General features: G+C 45.7%; 1 protein-coding gene across 1 annotated transcript in view; it reads left to right on the top strand.

The window, feature by feature from the left end:
* The window catches only part of MAGT1 (magnesium transporter 1), a 35044-nt gene that overhangs the window by 1188 nt on the left and 13029 nt on the right, over window positions 1–20827 (top strand). The window contains exons 2-5 of the mRNA XM_038748484.1: window positions 11056–11225; window positions 11892–12009; window positions 15403–15543; window positions 19165–19305. Coding sequence (XP_038604412.1) covers window positions 11056–11225; window positions 11892–12009; window positions 15403–15543; window positions 19165–19305 — 570 coding nt within the window. The remainder of the gene's footprint in view (window positions 1–11055; window positions 11226–11891; window positions 12010–15402; window positions 15544–19164; window positions 19306–20827) is intronic.

Raw genomic sequence — 20827 nt, 5'->3', positions numbered from 1 at the left:
GGGGTCAGTTTTTTGGGGGTTAGTCCTTAGGGGTGTCAATTTTCAGGGGTCAGTCCTCAGGGGTCAATTTTCAGGGGGTCAGTCCTCAGGGGTCAGTTTTCAGGGGGTCAGTCCTCAGGGGGGTCAATTTTTAGGGGGGTCAGTCCTCAGGGGTGTCAATCTTCAGGAATCAGTCCTCAGGGGTGTCAGTTTTCAGGGGGTCAGTCCTCAGGGGTCAATTTTCAGGGGACAGTCCTCAGGGGTGTCAGTTTTCAGGGGGTCAGTCCTCAGGGGCTAGATTTCAGGGGTCAATCCTTGTGGGGGTCAATTTTTTGGGGAGTCAGTCCTCAGGGGTGTCAATTTTCAGGGGTCAGTCCTCAGGGATCAATTTTTAGGGGGGGTCAGGCCTTAGGGGTGTCAATTTTCAAGGGTCAGTCCTCAGGGTTTCAATTTTCAGGGGGTCAGTCCTCAGGGGTCAGTCTTCGGGGGGGTCAATTTTTTGGGGGGGTCAGTCCTCAGCGGGGTCAATTTTCAGTGGTCAGTCCTCAGGGGGGTCAATTTTTAGGGGTCAGTCCTCAGGGGTCAATTTTCAGAGGTCAGTCCTCAGGGGGGTCAAGTTTCAGGAGTCATTCCTCAGGGGGGTCAATTTTTAGGGGTCAGTCCTCAGGGGGTCAATTTTTGGGGTCAGTCCTTGGGGTCAATTTTTAGGGGGAGTCAGTCCTCTGGGGTCGATTTTCTGGGGGTCAGTCCTCAGGGATCAATTTTTAGGGGGGTCAGGCCTCAGGGGTGTCAATTTTCAAGGGTCAGTCCTCAGGGGTGTCACTTTTCAGGGGATCAGTCCTCAGGGGTCAGTTTTCAGGGGTCAGTCCTCGGGGTGGTCAATTTTTGGGGGGTCAGTCCTTAGGGGTGTCAATTTTCAGGGGTCAGTCCTCAGGGGGTCAATTTTTACGGGGGTCAGTCCTCAGGGGTCAATTGTCAGAGGTCAGTCCTTAGGGGGTCAATTTTTAGGGAGGTCAGTCCTCAGGGGGGTTAATTTTCAGGGGGTCAGTCCTCGGGGGGGTCAATTTTTAGGGGGTCAGTCCTCAGGGATCAATTTTTAGGGGGGTCAGGCCTCAGGGGTGTCAATTTTCAAGGGTCAATCCTCAGGAGGGTCAGTTTTCAGGGGGTCAGTCCTCAGGGGTCAGTTTTCAGGGGTCAGTCCTCAGGGATCAATTTTTAGGGGGGGGCAGTCCTCAGGGGTGTCAATTTTCAGGGGTCAGCCCTTGGGGGGGTCAACTTTTGGGGGGGTCAGTCCTCAGGGGTCAATTTATAGGGAGTCAGTCGGGGGTCAATTTTCAGGGGTCAGCCCTCGGGGGGGTCAATTTTTAGGGGGGTCAGTCCTCAGGGGTCAGTCCTCAGGGGGTCAGTTTTTACGGGGGAGTCAGTCCTCAGGGGGTCAATTTTTAGGGGGGAGTCAGTCCTCAGGGGGTCAATTTTTAGGGGGGTCAGTCCTTAGGGGTGTCAATTTTCAGGGGTCAGTCCTCAGGGGTGTCAATTTTCAAGGGGTTAGTCCTCAGGGGGTCAATTATTGGGGGGGTCAGTCCTTAGGGGTGTCAATTTTCAGGGGGTTAGTCCTCCGGTCAATTTTCAGGGGGTCAATCCTCAGGGGGATCAATTTTCAGGGGGTCAGTCCTCAGGGGTCAATTTTCAGGGGGTCAGTCCTCAGGGGTCAATTTTCAGGGGGTCAATTCTCAGGGGGATCAATTTTCAGGGGGGGTCAGTCCTCAGGGGTCAATTTTCAGGGGTCAGCCCTCAGGGGGTCAATTTTTAGGGGGGAGTCAGTCCTCAGAGGGTCAGTATTTAGGGGGATCAGTCCTCAGGGGTGTCAATTTTCAGGGGTCAGTCCTCAGGGGGAGTCAGTTCTCAGTCCTCGGGGGTTGGGGGGGGTCAGTCCTCAGGAGGTCGATCTTCGGGTGCATGGCCCACGGCTCCCTTAACAATCATAATCAATCACAATTCATCCATTCAATTGTATGTATTAAGTGCTTACTATAGGCTGTACTGCCCCCCCCCCCCCCCCCCCCCCCCCACTTGTCTGCTGTGTGTCCCTGGGCAAGTCACTTCTCTTCTCTGGGCCTCAGTTACCTCATCTAGGAAATGGGGATTAAACCTGGAGCCCCACCTGGGACAGGGACCGCATCCAACCCAATTTGCTTGTATCCATCCCAGTGCTTAGTACAGGGCCTGGCACATAGTAAGTGCTTAACAAATACCTTGATTGTTTTTATTATTACTAAGCTCTTGGGCAAGTACAACAATCAAGGGTTTCCACTATGAGCTCATAGTCTATTGTTAATGATGATAATGTTACTTGTTAAGTGTATACTATGTGACAGGCACTGTACTGAGCGTTGGGGTGGATACAAGAAGAGGCAAGGCATAATGGATAGAGCACAGGGCTGGGAGTCATGGGTTCTAATCATGGCTCCATCACTTATCTGTTGGGTGGTCTTGGTTAAGTCACTTCAGTTCTCTATGCCTCAGTTACCTCATCTGTAAAATGGGGATTAAGACTGTGAGCTCCAAGTGGGACAGGGACTGTGTCCAACCCGATTTGCTTGTATCCATCCCAGTGCGTAGTACAGCACTTGGCATATAGTAGGTGCTTAACATGGCTCAGTGGAAAGAGCCCGGGCTTTGGAGGCAGAGGTCATGGGTTCGAATCCTGCTCTGCCACATTTCTGCTGTATGGCCTTGGGCAAGTCACTTAACTTCTCCGAGCCTCAGTTACCTCCTCTGTAAAATGGGGATTAAGACTGTGAGCCCCCGTGGGACAACCTAATCACCTTGTAACCTCCCTGGCGCTTAGAACAGTGCTTTGCACATAGTAAGCATTTAATAAATGCCATTATTATTATTATAATTATTATTATTATTATTAACACATACCACAGTTATTATATTTTACAAGTAAGGACTTTCCCACGTGGGGCTCAACAGTCTCCATCCCCATTTTCCAGAAGAGGTCACCGAGGCCCAGAGAAGTGACTTGCCCAGAGTCACATAGCAGCCAAGTAGTTGGAGTCAGGATTAGAACCCATGACCTTCTGACTCCCAGTCCCGGGCTCTATCTGCTTCCATCCCCATCAATCAATCAACAGATAATTCAATCCTGTTTGATTCAGTCGTATTTATTGAGCATTTACTGTGTGCAGCGCACTGGTGCTTGGGAAAGGACAACAATAAACAGATCCATTCCCTGCCCACAATGAGTTTACAGTACATGTTGTGGAAGCGGTGTATTGAATATTGAATTGTACATATTTACTATCGTATTTATTTTATTTTGTTAATATGTTTTGTTGTCTGTCTCCCCCTTCTAGACTGTGAGCCTGCTGTTGGGTAGGGACCGTCTCTATATGTTGCCAACTTGTACTTCCCAAGTGCTTAGTACAGTGCTGTGCACACAGTAAGCGCTCAATAAATACGATTGAATGAATGAATGTAGACATTGGAAGCAGTACGGCATAGTGGATAGAGCACAGGCCTGAGAGTCAGACGGACCTGGGTTCTAATCCCAGCTTTGCCACTTGTCTGCCGTGTGACCTTGGAAAAGTCACTTTACTGCTCTGTGCCTCAGTTGTCTCATCTGTAAAATGGGGATTGAGACTCTGAGCCCCCTGCGGGACAGGGCCTGTGTTCAACCTGAGTAGCTTGTATCCTCCCCAGTGCTTAGTACAGTGCCTGGCACCTAGGGTAGGGACTGTCTCTATATGTTGCCAACTTGTACTTCCCAAGCGCTTTGTACAGTGCTCTGCACACAGTAATCGCTCAACAAATACGATTGAATGAATGAATGAATAAGTGCTTAACAAATACCGTTATAATTATTATTATTATTACATGTTCCCTGCCAAAAACGACTTTACAGTCTAGATTGTGTGGAGGTCCAGGCAGGACCAGGCCCTCAGACCCTCCCCTCCCCACCCCCAGGGGCAAAGGGTCTGAATCAGGATCTTCACTGCCTTGTCCCAAGGTTTAGAGGTTGTGACTTCTGCCTTTCTGCTTCAGGTGGACGAGTTTGGCTCTCCTGTCACCTGAGGAGTGCAGACCTTGACATGGGAGGTGATAATGGTGGTGTTAAATGCTTACTACGTACCCCATCTGGTACTGAGTGTTGGGGTAGATACTGTGCAGTCAGATCAGACCCAGGTGGAGCTCACAATCTCAGGGTGTGAAGCAGTGTAAAGAGAGAGGGATTGGGTTCTAATCTCCGCTTGTCTGCTGCGTGACCCTGGGCGAGTCACTTCACTTCTCAGGGCTTCAGTTTCCTCCCCTTGGAGCAGTTAGCTGAAATTCTGACCATTATTCAGTGAAATATTTCCAAATAACCCTAAAAAAGCATAAGCCTCATAAATTCCTGGTCTGCAATCTCCACCACACAGGACCTATGACTCACTTGAAAAATCTACTGTAAACTAGTCCTGTAATTCAACTATCCCGTGGCATTATTGTGGTTATTAAAAACTAGAATTGTAATGGCTAGAAGGAAATCAGTAACAGGGGTTAATAATAATAATAATGATAAAGAATGTGGTATTTGTTGATAATGATGGTATTTAAGCGATTACTATGTGCCAAGCTCTGTTCAAAGCACTGGTTAATCAGGTCAGACACAGTCCTTGGCCCATATGATGCTCACTGTCTTAATCCCCATTTTACAGATGAGGGAACTGAAGCAAAGAGAAGTGAAGTGACTTGCCCAGGGTCACACAGCAGACAGGAGAGCGGGGAATAGAACCCAGGTCCTCTGATATCCTGAGGCAGTCTATTCTTCTAGACTAAGCTCCTGGTGGGCAGGGAGCATGTCTACCAACCATGTTGTATTGTATTCTCCCAACAGTGCTCTGCTAACAGTAAGCGCTTATTAAATACCACTGGGTGATTAATTGGACTACCCTCAGTAAGTGGGAAGTCTCAGTTTTTTTAACTCGGGGCATGGCTTGGCGTGTAGTTCAGTCGCTCCTGGTTGCAGCTTTTCCATTAGGGTATAGCTAACCTTCCCTCTGTCAGGTTTTTAAAACTGTAAAAAATAATACCAGTATATGTATAAGAAGTGGTGTAGTGATATACCACCATTGATTGGCATTTAAGTGCTTACTGTGTGCTAAGCACTGGGCAGGTACAATATAATCAGATGGGCCACAATCCTTGTCCCACGTGGGTCTCTCAGTCTGAGAGAGTGAACAGGTACTTAATCCCCATTTTACAGATGAAGAAATTTACCCAACTCTATTGTATTGTACTCGCCCAGCATTTAGTACAGTGCTCTGCATACAGGAAGTGCTCAATAAATTAATTCAGTCATATTTATTGAGTGCTTACTGTATTCAGAGCACTGTACTAAACACTTGGGAGAGTACAGTGCAATAATAAACAGACACCTTCCCTGTCCACAACAATACTATTAAGTAACTTAAATGCCATTATTATTATCATAATTATTATTATTATTATCTTGTCCCAGGTCTCACAGCAGGCAAGTGGCAGTTGGGATTAGAACCCAGCTCCTCTGGCTCCTAGGCCCAAGATCTTTCCATTAAGCCACACTGCTTCTCTCTTTAAAATTTTTTATGGTATCTAAGGGCTTACAACATATCAAGCACTGTGCTAAGTGCTGGGGTAGATACAAGTCAATTAGGCTGTATACAGCCCCTGCCCCACTTGGGCTCACGGTCTTAATCACCATTTTACAGGTGAAGTAACTGAGGCACAGATAAATTAAGTGATTTACCCAAGGTCAAACAGCAGGCCAGTGGCAGAAGCAGGATTAGAACCCGTGTCCTGTAACTCCCAGACCTGTGCCATGCTGCTTTTTGGACATAATTTTGAACATTGTGCCCCCAAATACTCTGGAGTTGGGGAGAAGGCAAGGAGCACCGAAGCAGAAAATCAGTTATGGACAGGAGCTAAAGGTCTCTTGCTAGCTACAATTGAAGAAAGTGGTTTTAGTATTTGAGATTCAGGGCATTCATAGACAGAAGGATCTGTCCAAAGGCCAGGGATCGTTTCTACAATTGTTATATTATTACATTGTTCTATCCCAAGCGCTTAGTATGTGCTCTGCACAAAATAAGCACGCGAATAAGATTGATTAAGATTCAGGAAGGGGAGAAGCTAGTTTTCTAGAGAAAGAATCGCTCTGCTTTCAAGGTGAGTTCTCTTCCCATTCAACATTCTCAGTGGCCCAGTGAACTCAGAGATGGGAAGAGAGGTTTAGATGGATTTTAGCAGGTATCCTTTTGTTTCGACCGTTTGGTAGCTAAAAGGATCAAAAGTAGGAGTCATTTTTCACATCGACCCAGTAGATTGCAGTCAGTGGTTGTGTGAACCTAGATAAAAATCATTTTCCAGTTGCAGTATACACCAAGCCCTTTCACTTATGCAGAAAGGCTTCCAACGAAGCTAGACTTGGAAAATACCCTCACTAACTAGATTTTTATCCAGTTTTTTTTTTTCCAATGGTATTTAAGTGCTTACTATGTGCCAGGGACTGTTCTAAGCTCTGGGGTAGATAACAGAGTAATCAGGTTGGACACAGTCCATGTCCCACATAGGGCTCACAGTGTTAATCCCTATTTAAGGATGAGTTCAGTGAGGCCCAGAGAAGTAAAATGACTCACCCAAGGGCACACACAGCAAAGTGGCAAAGCTGGAATTAGAACCCGGGTCCTTCTGACGCCCAGGCCCGGTGTCAGACCCTGGCTTTTTTTCCTTTTGTGGGCATATATTGGAAAGAATCCGATGGAAAGCAGTTGTGAGCTGAGGTGCTTTTCTAGAGCCACGTGAGGTTTTTTCTTATTACCTACACTTCCTGAACACCAGCTGGTGACTTCTCTTCCATTCCGTGAGTCTCAGATTCACTTTCAGGCTCCGGGGCTCTTCGGTTATTTGTGGGTTCCAGGTTGAGAAATTTTTGGACTTCCCCTTGGGTGAGACTTTGTGGTTAGACGAGTGAAACAAGCCGGCCCAAAAGGAAAGGACATTCAATCTACCTGTTTTAACCGTAACTAAATATACATCGTGAAAAGGGCTACTGACTTACCTGATGTGAAAATGTTTGGGTTTGGAGCACTTTCGTTTGAGTAAACGGCTTGAAAATCAGACTAGGCCGAGAAGCAATATGGCCTAGGGGAATGGACGCGCCCTTGGGAGTCAGAGGACCTGGGTTCTAAACTCTGTTCTGCCACATGCCTGCCGTGTTGGTCTTGAATTCTCTTTGTCTCTGTTTCCTCATCTGTAAAATGGGGATTTAATACCTGTTCTCCCTCTTACTCAAACCGAGAGTCCCATGTGGGACAGGGCCAGTGACTGATTAAATTTGTATCTACCCCAGCATTTAATAAAGTGCTGGCACTTAGTAATAATAATAACAATAACTGTGGTATTAAGCGTTTTCTATGTGCCAGGCACTATACTAAGCGCTGGGGTGGGTACAAGCAAATCGGGTTGGACACAGTCCCTGTCCCACATGGGGCTCACAGGCTTAACCCCCATTTTACAGATGAGATAACAGAGGCACAGAGAAGTGAAGTGAGTTGCCTGAGGTCACACAGCAGACAAGGGACAGAGCTGGGATTAGAACCCATGGCCTTATGTCTCCCGGGCCCATGCTCTCTCTGTCCACTGTGCCACACTGCTTCCCAAGCACTTAATAAATACCACCATTATTATTATTAAGACTAGAGAAAGTAGCGGAAGGAAATTAGACATGATTTTGCCAATCATTAAGCATTGTCAGTAAATCGTATGTATTGAGTCCTTACTGTGTGCTGAACACTGTGCTAAGCACTCGGGAGAGTACAATATAATAGTGACGATGGTATTTGTTAAGTACTTACTATGTGCCAAGCACTGGGGTAGATACAGGTAATCAGGTTGTCCCATGTGGGGCTCACAGTCGTAATCCCCATTTTACAGATGAGGTAACTGAGGCACAGAGAAGTTAAGCGGCTTGCCCAAGATCACTCAGCAGACGAGTGGAGGAGCTGGGATAAGAACCCACGTCTTCTGACTCACAAGCTCGTGCTCTTTCCACTGCAATCTCTGCATTTTAGCCAGCTTGAGGGGTTTTTAGTAGGGGAAATGTGGACTGCTTTGTCTCTGTTCATAGGTGACTGAACAGAAGGACATATTGGACATAATGGTCAGTTTAAACAGAGATATTCTTTGGGCATCAGGAAGCTCCTGTGGACCCAGAGAGATTAAAACCTTGGAAGAGGCCAGTAGGACAAGTTGGGAAATCTTTAGCTCTGGAAAACTCTTAAGCAGCATGGCTTTCGTGGATAGAACACGGGCCTGGGTCATGGATTCTAATCCCGGCTCTGCCACACATCCGCTCTGCCACCTGCCTGCTGGGTGACCTTGGGCAAGTCACTTCACTTTTCTGGGTCTCAGTTCCCTCATCTGTAAAACGGAGATTTTACAGATGTGAGCCCCATGTGAGACAGTGACTACGTATAATCTGATTAACTTGTCTCTACCCCACTGCTTAGAACAGTGCTTGACACATAGTAAGCACTTAAGTGCCATAATATATCTGTCTACCTGAAGAGAAGAATGGACAACCACCCATCCTGGCTAAAAAGCATCCAGTTCTCCTCTGTGTGTTTTTCCCCCACCGCTTAGTACAGTGTTCAGCACGTAGGCCCTTGATAAATAGTTATTACAGCTACTACTAGTCTTCCGTCTAACTGGAGGCCAGAATGGAACTGAATGATCCTGAGGTCTCTTCCGACTTTTTGTCTCTGTCCTGCAACAACGGAGAAGAACTTAAGAATGCAGGTCTGTGGAGTGTTTGTGGAGGGAACAAAATAACTGGGAGGTCGAAAATTTGCCATTCCAAGAATTTTTCACTCATCTGTCAGTGGTATTTATTGAACACTTACTGTGTGCACAGCACGAGTAGCTGTGTGGCCTATTAGGGCACAGGGCTGGGGGTCAGAAGGATCTGGGTTTTAATCCCAGCTCCACCATATGTCTGCTGTGTGACCTTGGGCCAGTCACTTCACTTCTCTGGGTCTCAGTTACTTCAGCTGTGAAGTGGGGGTAAAGACTGCAAGCCCCATGTGGGACAGGGACTGTGTCCAACCTGATTAGCATGAGTCTATCCCAGTGCTTAACAAATACCGTCATTATTTTTAGCACTGTACAAAGCACTTTGGAAAGTACAATTCAATAGTTACGAACCCTGAATCAATCCCGGTGCTTAACAAATACCATCATTATTTTTAGCACTGTACAAAGCACTTTGGAAAGTACAGTTCAACAGTTACGAACCCTGACTTCCAAGAGCTCTACAGTCTACGTGGGGGGAATTCTCGGGCTGCTGATCAGGGCTGATCATTTTTTGAATCCTCTGCATATTTCCATCAATGCAGGCTCAGGTGATGTGATCAGGACGAAAATGTTTTTTAACTTTGTCATCCAGAAAGTGTACCTTCAGCCTCAACAGTTCCTTTTTTGAAGTGTAGGAGTGTTTCGAAAAGTTTTCTTGCCTTTCTATTTCCCTTCCCTCTTTCTTGCCACTTAGAAAAGCCACGTTCCTCTAAGCAATCTGTCCTTTAAAAATAAAAAATCTCATAACTCTTCTTAAAGCTTTGTTAATGGGCAATCATGCGAGTAAATACTGTAGCTCTTTAGGAAGAGGAACCAGACACAGTCTTCTACCCATAGGTCAATATTTGTTGAGCACTTAGCCTTTACCTGATACTATTTGTGGTCAGTCTTTGCCCTTAAAGCAGAATCTAGGGAAGGGCAATGCTCATAGACGTATCCAGTAACAAGTTTCCTTGAATAGGTTCTCAGTGAGAGACGGTTTCCTCTTCAAACTTACTGGCTGAATTAGGTCTGAGTAAGACGTTATTTTTGAATTCATGTCTGGAGTCCTTCAGAAGACAGATCACCCACATATCCAATCCGTCTCCAAAACCTGCCGGTCTCACCTTCACAACATGGCTGAGATCTGCCCTTTCCTCTCCATCCAAACCGCTAACTTGTTAGTACAGTCTCTCATCCCATCCTGACTGGATTACTGCATCAGCCTCCTTTCTGATCTCCCATCCTCCTGTCTCTCCCCACTTCACCCTTTGCTTCAATCAGCTGCCCTGGTAATCTTTCTGCCGAAATGCTGTCCTCAAAAATCTCCAGTGGTTGCCTGTCAACCTTCATATCAAGCAAAAACTCCTCACTGTTGGCTTCAAAGCTCTCCATCACCTCGCCCCTTCCTACCTCACCTCCCTTCTCTCCTTCTCCAGCCCAGCCCGCACACTCCGCTCCTCTGCCGCTAACCTTCTCACTGGGTCTCGTTCTCGCCTGTCCCGCCATCGACCCCTGGCCCACGTCCTACCTCTGGCGTGGAACGCCCTCCCTCCTCACACCCGCCAAACTAGCACGTTTCCACCCTTCAAAACCTTACTGAAAACTCACCTCCTCCAGGAGGCCTTCCCAAACTGAGCCCCCCCCTTTTCCTCTGCTCCCCCTCCCCTCCCCATCACCCCATCTCATCCCTCTGCTCTACCCCCTCTCCGCCCCATAGCACTTACGTATATATGTACATAATTATTCTGTTCATTTTAATGTGTATATATATATAGCTATAATCCTATTTATATTGATGCTATTGATGCCTGTCTACTTGTTTTGTTCTTTGTCTCCCTCCCTTCTAGACTGTGAGCTCGTTGTTGGGTAGGGATTGTCTCTTTTTATTGCCGAATTGTACTTTCCAAGCGCTTGGTACAGCGCTCTGCACACAGTAAGCACTCAATAAATACGATTGAATGAATGAACCCATGACCTTTTGAATCCCAGGCACTCCCGATCTTTCATTCCTGAAAGAAAACTTGAGCTGTCCCTTAATGTTTTTTTGCATTGTATTTTCCCAAGCACTTAGAACAGTGCTCTGTACACAGTAAGAGCTCAGTAAATACAATTGAATGACTGAATAATGTTCCCGCAACTCCGTCTGACATCTCGATTTGATTCTGTTACGTCGCAGGCTGGTATTGTTATGAAAAAAGATCTCTTTGGGTTTCACAGATGGTGTTGTCGGAAAAAGTTAGCCAGCTCATGGAATGGACCAACAAAAGGGCTGTAATTCGAATGAATGGGGACAAATTTCGCCGTCTTGTTAAGGCCCCACCAAGGAACTACTCTGTCATCGTGATGTTCACTGCTCTTCAGCCTCACAGACAATGCGTCGTGTGCAAGTATGGATATTTCTCTCCAATCTGACAGCCTTGAAAAGCTTTTCAGAAGAATCAAGCTCTCCCTTTCACTTCCTTCAGAATCACTTTCGTGCCTTGAGTTCACGGTGTCTTGACTGTTAGAACCACAATATTCTCTTATGAGCATGGATCAAATAATAATAATGGTTTTCATTAGGTGCTTACTGTGTGCCAAGCACTGTTCTAAGTGCTGGGGTAGATGCCAGCTAATCAGGTTGGACATTGTCCCTGCCCCAGGTGGTGTTCACAGTTTCAATCCCCCTTTTACAGATGAGGGAACTGAGGCCCAGAGAAGTGAAGTAACATGCCCAAGGTCACACCACAGACAGGATTAGAACCCATGATCTTCTGACTCCCAGGGCCGTGGGCTATCCACTATGCTGTGCTGCTTCTAAAGACCCACCTGCAATTTTTTTATATATATTATAAAATTATTATTATTATTAGTAACAAAATTACTATTATGTTTATAATAGCAAAGTTGATTATCAATGCAAAAAGCTGTCCCTTCCTTTAACATATGTTGTGTGCCCTTAAAAATGACTCCCCTCTCCTTGAATGTCTTGAACCATCCCGTAAGTGAACCTGTGTCTCCAAGAATGATTTTTGTGCTTGGGTTTTCACAGAATTGTGTTTCTCTTTTCCCAGACAGGCGGATGAGGAGTACCAGATTTTAGCCCACTCCTGGAGATTTTCCAGCGCATTCACCAACAAGATCTTTTTCGCCATGGTGGATTTCGATGAAGGGTCGGATGTATTTCAGATGGTAAGATCCTTTCCTACTGAGAAGTCATACGGTGGCGGCCGGGTGGGGTGCGCGGGGGCCGGGGGGGGGGGGCAGCTAGCACTCAAAAAAACCATATTTCACTTGGATCTGTGATATTTGGGCATTTGATATTCACCTCACCCCCACAGAACTTATGTACGTATCTCTAAATTATCTATTATGACGTATTTATTTATATCAGTGTCTGTCTCCCCCTCTAGACTGTAACCTCCATCGTGTTTATTGAGTGTTTATTGGGTACAGGGCAACTGTACTAAATGCTTGGGAGAGTACAACATAACAGACACGTTCCTTGCCTATAACAAGCTTAGAGTCTAGAGCAGGAGAAGGACATTAATATAAATGAATTGGGGATATAATAATAATTATGGTATTTGTTAAGCACTTACTATGTTCCAAGTACTGTTCTAAGCGTTGGGGTAGATACAAGGTCATTAGGTTGTCCCATGTGGAGTTTACAGTCTTAATCCCCCTTTTACAGATCCCCCTCTCCCTTAATCCCCCCTCTTCATCCCCCCCATCTTACCTCCTTCCCTTCCCCACAGCACCTGTATATATGTTTGTACATATTTATTACTCTATTTTACTTGTACATGTCTATTCTATTTATTTTATTTTGTTAGTATGTTTGGTTTTGTTCTCTGTCTCCCCCTTTTAGACTGTGAGCCCACTGTTGGGTAGGGACCGTCTCTATATGTTGCCAGTTTGTACTTCCCAAGCGCTTAGTACAGTGCTCTGCACATAGTAAGCGCTCAATAAATGCGACTGATGATGATACAGAGGAGGTAACTGAGGCCCAGAGAAGCTAAATGAGTTGCCCAAGGTCCCACAGCAGAGATGTGGCAGAGCCGGGATTAGAACCCAGGTCCTTCTGACTCCCAAGCTTGTGCTCTATCTACTTAGCTATGCTGCCTCTACTTTATTACTCAATTACCAGGTTGGGACTGTTTAGAAAACTTTGAGAACTCACAAGTTTAGCCTCTACATTAAGCAAACGCTCTGCCTAAGGGGACTCAGTTTTCTGCATACCGATGTGAGAAGCAGCATGGCATATGGCTAGAGCACGGGCCTGGGAGTGAGAAGATCGTGGATTCCAATCCCAGCTCTATCACTTGGGCAAGTCACCTCACTTCTCTGGGCCTCAGTTACCTCGTCTGTAAAATGGGGATCGAGACTGAACCTCACATAGGATAGGGACTGTGTCCAACCCAGTTTGCTTGTATCCACTATCCACCCTAGTACAGTGCCTAGCACATATTAAGTGCTTAACAAATACCATAATTGTCATGATTATTACCCTGTGTTGAGGAAAATTCGGAGTGTAGTAATAACCCTGGGTCTGATGTCAGAGCGATGCGTGCCTGTGGAAGAACATCACCTAATTCCACTGTTGAATTCTATCCAAAGGTCATAGTGAAAATATTGCTGTATGGCTGAAGCAATTCGGTTTAAAAGTTGAATTTCAGGTGAAAGAATTAGTTTTGAGGTCACTGTGCATTTGCCGCCAGAGATCTCAATTCCACCCAAATAAAAATAAGCAACTTGCTCATAGTTCACGGCACAGCCACATCCCGCTCATTTTCCACCTCAGAAGACTCCCACAAAGGCTTACGCCTGGGGCAGGAGGAGAGATCTTTGTGCTGTCCCCTGAAAGCCAATTTGGGCTTTATCAGACATCAAAGGAAGTGGTTTCTGGAGCTCATCAGGAACCATTTTCCTCTTCCTTCAGAGTTCAAGTTCATTCGATCGTATTTATTGAGCGGTTCAAGTGAGAGATTATCCTAGGTAGTCACCACATTTTATTCTTTTTGACCAGTACCCTTCACTGGGCTAAAAATACCATAGCACGTAGAGCTGGTTTTTCTGCCGCCCAGCACACTCCTGGGATGGGGAAATTGGGAGAGATGATTCCAGATGAAAGAGCTGCTGGGGGGCAGGGGACATACAGTCCCCAAAAGGAAGGGTCTCAACTACTCTTGTTTTTTGCCTAAAAATCCTTGCAGCTCCAAGGTATTCTTTTTTTTTCCCACCTCCAAAAGATTTGCACAGCAGGATGCTCCCAGGGAAAGGCATAGGAGGCTTGAGAATTGTTTTGTGCTTAAGCCCTCCTCCTGCCAAGCATTTGGAGGAAAATAAGCCCTGCGTTTTTCCCAGGTCTTAGGTCACATATTACAATATCGCTCTGCCTTCTTGGCTGATTTAAGTTTAGTAAAGAGCGTTAGCCGGTTTTTAATTAGACGGCTCCTAGGTGCCCACTCCATGGGGGCCTTGGCACTCTAATAATTATGGTATTTGTTCAGCACTTACTATATGTTAGGCACTGTACTAAGCACTGGGGTGGATACAGGCAAATTACTCTAAGGGCAATGTCACTTACCTCACCTCCCTCCTATAGGAAGGAGGAAGGGAAGCATGTTCATTTATTTATTCATTCAATTGTATTTATTGAGCACTTGTGTGCAGAGCACTGTACTAAGCACTTTGGAGAGTACAGTAGCAATAAACAATAAAGCAATAAATAGTAAATTATTATTATTATTATTAAACAGACACATTCCCTGCCCCCAGCGAACTGTGGGGTGGATAATAATAATAATAATGGAATTTATTAAGTGCTTACTATGTGCCAAGCATTGTTCTAAGCGCTGGGGTGGTTGCAGGGTATTCAGGTTGTCCCACATGGGGCTCAGAGTCTTAATCCCCATTCTCCAGATGAGGTAACTGAGGCACAGAGAAGTGGAGTGACTTGCCCAAAGTCACACAGCTGGCAAGTGGCGGAACCAGGATTAGAACCCGTGACCTCTGACTCCCAAGCCCGGGCTCTGTCCACTAAGCCACGCTGCTTCTCTTATTTGTGTATATTAATGTCTGTCTCCCCCTCTAGATTGTGAGCTTGTGGTGGGCAGGGTTTGTGTCTACCAACTCTGTTGTATTATCCTTTCCCAGGCACTTAGTACGGTATCGTGCACATAGTAAGCACCCATTAAGTACCACTGATTGATGGATGTTTGTCTTGAAGCCTTTACATAATTTGTGGGAGAAAAGAATGATTCAAGCTCCCTTTATTCATCCCCTCTCCCAGCCCCACAACACTTATGTACATACCTGTAATTTATTTCTTTATATCAACGTCTGTCCCCCCCTCTAGACTGTAAATCTGTGGGCAGGGAACGTGTCTGTTATATTGTTATATTATACTCTCCCAAGCATCCAGTACAGTGCTCTGCACATAATAAGCGCTTAATAAACGATTGAGTGAAGTTCAACCTGTTGTTTTCAGCAGTTAAACAATATGAATGAAATTTTGAATACTCTTCCCCGATGCTTTCTGCGTCGTGCTAAGTCCGTCTTTTTGTTTGTTCTACATTGCAGCTAAACATGAATTCAGCCCCGACGTTCATCAACTTCCCAGCTAAAGGGAAACCCAAGCGTGGGGACACCTACGAGCTGCAGGTGCGAGGCTTTGCCGCGGAGCAGCTGGCCCGTTGGATAGCCGACCGGACGGACGTCAACGTAAGTCGCTCGCTCTAGTGATAATAGTTGCTCGTCACGATATCTCGCCGCCGATCCTTCGCCCCCATCCTGCCTCTGGCGCGGAACGGCCTCCCTCCTCGTATCCAACAGACAATCCCTCTCTCTCCAAAGGGCTTCAAAGCCTTATTGAAGGCACGTCTCCTCCAAGAGGCCTTCCCTGATTAAGCCCTCCTTTCCTCTTCTCCCTCTCCCTTCTGCGTCGCCCTGACTTGATCCCTTTATTCATCCCCCCACTCCCAGCCCCACAGTACTTATGAACTTGGCTGTAATTTATTGATTTGCATTAATGTCTGTCTTCCCCAGTAGACTGTAAGCTTGTTGTGGGAAGGGAATGTGTCTGTTTTGTTACGTTATGCCCTCCCAAACGTTTAGTTCAGTGCTGTGCACACAGTAGGCGCTCAGTAAATGCGATCGATAAATAAATGCGTACCAATAAATACGATTGATGATGATGATGATGATCGACTGACTGAATAATGACCGTACTTGTTAAGGATTTACTACATGGATATAAGATCATCAGGGCGGACGCAGCCCCTGTGCCTCACGGAGTACCTAGTCCAAGGGGGAGAACGGGAATTGAATCCCCATTCTATGGATGAGGAAATGGAGGGGCAGAGAAGGGAAGTGACTTGCCTATGGGAAGCAGTGTAGCTCAGTGGAAAGAGAACGGGCTTGAGAGTCAAAGGTTGTGGGTTCTAATCCCGGCTCCATTACTTCTCAGAAGGGTGACTTTGGGCAATTCACTTCACTTCTCTGGTCCTCAGTTACCTCATCTGGAAAATGGGGATTAAGACTGTGAGCCCCACATGGGACAACCTGATTACCTCTGTTGGGTAGGGACTGTCTCTGTATGTTGCCAATTTGTACTTCCCAAGCGCGTAGTACAGTGCTCTGCACATAGTAAGAGCTCAATAAATACGATTGATGATGATGATGATGATGATCTCCCCCAGTGCTTGGCACATAGTAAGCACTGTTAAAATACCATTATTATTATTATTGTTATTATTATTACCACCCTAGGTCAGCCAGCACACAAGTGGCGGAGCTGGGATTAGGACCCCAGGCTCCCTGATGCCCAGGGCTATGCGCTTTCCATTAGGCCACACTTCCGTGATGCTTACAGTACCGAAGTTTCCCGAGGCTCTTGGGGTAGCCTCGCCAGCCGATTGAGCAGAATAATTAAAGGGGGAGCCATGGTTGCTAACTCAACTCTTGTAATTTGAGTCTGGGAGTCTGGTCTTTCCCCCTCTAGACTGTAAACTCATTGTAGGCAAGGAACATGTCTACTAATTCTGCTGTATTGGACTCTCCCAAGTGTTTAGAACAGTGCTCTGCACACGTTAAGCGCTCAATAGATATGATGATCCTCGTCCCCCTCTCCACCCCCCCATCTTACCTCCTTCCCTTCCCCACAGCACCTGTATATATGTATATATGTTTGTACATATTTGTTACTCTATTTATTTATTTTACTTGTACATATCTATTCTATTTATTTTATTTTGTTAATATGTTTGGTTTTGTTCTCTGTCTCCCCCTTTTAGACTGTGAGCCCACTGTTGGGTAGGGACTGTCCCTATATGTTGCCAACTTGTACTTCCCAAGCGCTTAGTACAGTGCTCTGCACATAGTAAGCGCTCAATAAATACGATTGATGGTGATGATGATGATGACTGACCGATGGCCATTTGTCACCCATGGACATAGTGGACAGAGCCTGGGTTTGGGAGTCCAAAGGAACTGGATTCTAATCCCGGCTCCGCCACTTGTTTGCTGTGTGACCTTAGGCAAGTCACTTAAGTTATCTGTCCCTCAGCTACCTCATCTCTAAAATGGGGATTAAGACTGTGGGACAGGGACTGCATCCAACCTGCTTACCTTGTATCTACCCCAGTGCTCAAAACGGTGCTTGACACATAGCGCTTAACAAATACCGTCGTTATCATCATCAAATACAGACTAGCCATATCTTTAATCCGTGCATCGTTACAGAACCACACTTCTCCGCCGAGAGGAAAGAAAGACATTTCTTGTTGAGCACTTCCAGGTTTAACATGGATACGACACTCAGTTATCCTAGTACACCGGGGGGATTGAAGAATCCCACATGAAGAAATACCCACAATGTAAACACGTGCCCTGTGACCAGTTGCCGTGGACGTGTGTACTCAACCGTGTAATCTGACGTGACCTCGGTGGTGTATCCAAACTAACAGAGTGAAAACATGCCTCTGGAAGAACTGGCTGTTCTGATTTCTGACTTAACAGTGGTAATTATGGTACTTGTTAGGCGCTTACTATGTGCCGAACACTGGTCTGAGCACTGGGGTAGATTCAAATTCATCAGTCCCTGTCCCACAAGGGGCTCACAGTCTAAGTAGGAGGGAGTAGGATTGACTCGCTATTTCACAGGTAGCAGAGGCACAGAGAAGTAAACTGACTTGCCCAAGATCACACAGGAGACAGGTGGCAGAGCCTGGATTAGAACCCAGGTCCTCTGACTCTCAGACCTGTGCTTTTTCCACTAGGCGATACTGCCTCTCCATTTTTTAAAAAAAATTGAAGCTATTAATATTGTCTGGCCAAATTCGTAACCTAAAAGATGTTGTGAAGCTTTGTAGAACTGAGCCCCATTTTGAAACTCCCAGACTGAGTCCCCTCCTTCCTCTCCCCTTCGTCCCCTTCTGCATCCCCCCGTCTTACCTCCTTCCCTTCCCCACAGCACCTGTATATATGTATATGTGTTTGTACATATTATTTATTACTCTATTTATTTTGCTTGTACATATCTATTCTATTTATTTTATTTTGTTAATATGTTTGGTTTTGTTCTCTGTCTCCCCCTTCTAGACTGTGAGCCCACTGATCATCAAATCTCTCCCACTGTGGTATATAGCCTTTAACTTTTATTTCTATCGTTGGCGTCTATTAAGCCCTAAAAATGTGTAGGACCCGTAACGAGTTGCTAGGGAAAAGTCCAAAGACGTTGATTCCGACTCAGTCTTGCAGTCTGAAAGGCGGGGAAAGGTCAGGCGCACACACCAGAAAAGAAACGAGGTCGAAAATTGAGCAAAGCAAATAATTTTAGTAACAACAAGAGAGGCAGATTGTGTGGCCGAGAGGCACAGCTGTCCTTGGTTCCAACCAACAGAACCTCTCTGATGTCTGAAGTAAAGAGGATTTTTGGTTCTAGTGGAGGAGATCTTCTCTGGTGATGAGGGGGGAAGGAGAGGGTCATCTTGCCCCTCTGCCGCTCTGATAGTTTTGGAAGTCCTCCACTGTTGGCTCCTGAAGAAAGTGAGCTGAAACCATGAGGAGATTGTTTCGTAGTTAGAATGATTTAAATCAACGAATGGAATTTATTGAGCTCTTACTGTTTGCAGAGCATTGTACTATGTGCTTGGGAGAGTACAGTATGACAATAACCAGACTCATTCCCTGCCCACAACAAGCTTACAGTGTAGAGAATTGCTCCCAGTATTCTTGGTTTTGTTTTGTAATGATTTTTTTAATGTCTGCTATTCAGCTAGAATCATTTATATGTTTTTATATTGTGTTTTATATATATATATCTCAAATCTTTTGTTCACTCAGATTAGAGTAATTAGGCCTCCAAATTACGCCGGCCCCCTCATGTTGGGCATCCTTTTGATTGTCATCGGCGGGCTCGTGTATCTTCGGAGGAGCAATCTGGATTTTCTCGCGAACAAAAATGGATGGGCCTTTTTAGCTTTGGTAAGTGATTTTTTTTTTTTTGTTAATTGCTTGTTGCTTTGAATACCAGCTGATAACGGTATACCCTCAGGCGTCTTTAAATCTGTGGGAAAAAAAAATCATACCCCAGGGAATTGATAGTTTGTTTTCTGTCCTTAAATTTGTGTGGCACTGTAAATTCTCACTCAGTTCTTCCGGTGTCATGGATTTGACAGTGTGTCTCTCAAGTCCCTAGAAATACAGTGGCTTTGTGATACTGCGCCTCACAGGCAGGGTGATTTTTCTGCAGCAAATTTGATGGCTTCCTGAATGTCCCACTAATAGTAGTAATAATAATTTGTGGTTTTTTAAGTGCTTCCTATATGCCAGGAAGGCTTAGGTCTATGTACTGGCGCTGGGGTAGATGATCAGGTCATACACAGTCCCTGTCCCTATCTTAATCCCCATTTTGCAGATGAGCTAACTGGGACACAGAGAAGTCAAGCAACGGCCCAAGGTCACCCAGCAGACAAGTGGCGAAGCTGGAAGTAGAACTCAGGTCCTCTGTCTCCCAACCCCATGCTCTTTCCACTGGGCCATACTGCTCCCAGCTGTCTTGTAACTGGGAACTTCACAGACTGCCTTGGTGTCACCTATAATTCCAGACCCCAAGCGGGTTATTCCACTAATGGGGTGCAATTTGGTTCCCAGATGGACCTTGGAGTGGAGTCCTAGCTCTGATTGACCCAATATGCCCTGCAGGTCCAGCATTCCTCTGGGAGGGAAATAGGGAGAGAGAGAGAGAGTTCTTGAAGCCAATAGCCATGCTTTAGGGAGATCTCACTGATCGAACCCAAGTACTGCATTGTCAGAAATATTGGCCATCCTTCCTGGAACCTCAAAAACCCAAGCCTCTCTTTTCCACGAAGTAGGTGGTGTACGCTGAGAGCACCTACTTGGTGGTGTTTTACTCCATTTTGAGTACATTTAATGTATGTACTCCGTTACTGCTACATTGGTTGTACAATGACAGTGAACTGATAGAACGCTCATTTTATTTAGAATCTCGTTTTGGGGAAAAATAAGAATTCCTTCCCCCCCCCGACCCATCTAAAAGATCTTAACATCTAAAGGACATTTTTGCCCTCCTTCCGCCCATCCGCCAAGCTAGCTCTCTTCCTCCCTTCAAGGCCCTACTGAGAGCTCACCTCCTCCAGGAGGCCTTCCCAGACTGAGTCCCCTCCTTCCTCTCCCCTTCGTCCCCCTCTGCATCTCCCCGTCTTACCTCCTTCCCTTCCCCACAGCACCTGTACATATGTATATATGTTTGTACATATTATTTATTACTCTATTTATTTTGCTTGTACATATCTATTCTATTTATTTTATTTTGTTAATATGTTTGGTTTTGTTCTCTGTCTCCCCCTTCTAGACTGTGAGCCCACTGTTGGGTAGGGACTGTCTCTATATGTTGCCAACTTGTATTTCCCAAGTGCTTAGTACAGTGCTCTGCACACAGTAAGTGCTCAATAAATACAATTGATTGATTTTTATCCTGCAGACA

The sequence above is a fragment of the Tachyglossus aculeatus genome, chromosome 6, assembly GCF_015852505.1.
Source record: "Tachyglossus aculeatus isolate mTacAcu1 chromosome 6, mTacAcu1.pri, whole genome shotgun sequence".
Classification (NCBI taxonomy): Eukaryota; Metazoa; Chordata; class Mammalia; order Monotremata; family Tachyglossidae; genus Tachyglossus; species Tachyglossus aculeatus.
This window is presented reverse-complemented; position numbering and strand designations above follow the sequence as displayed.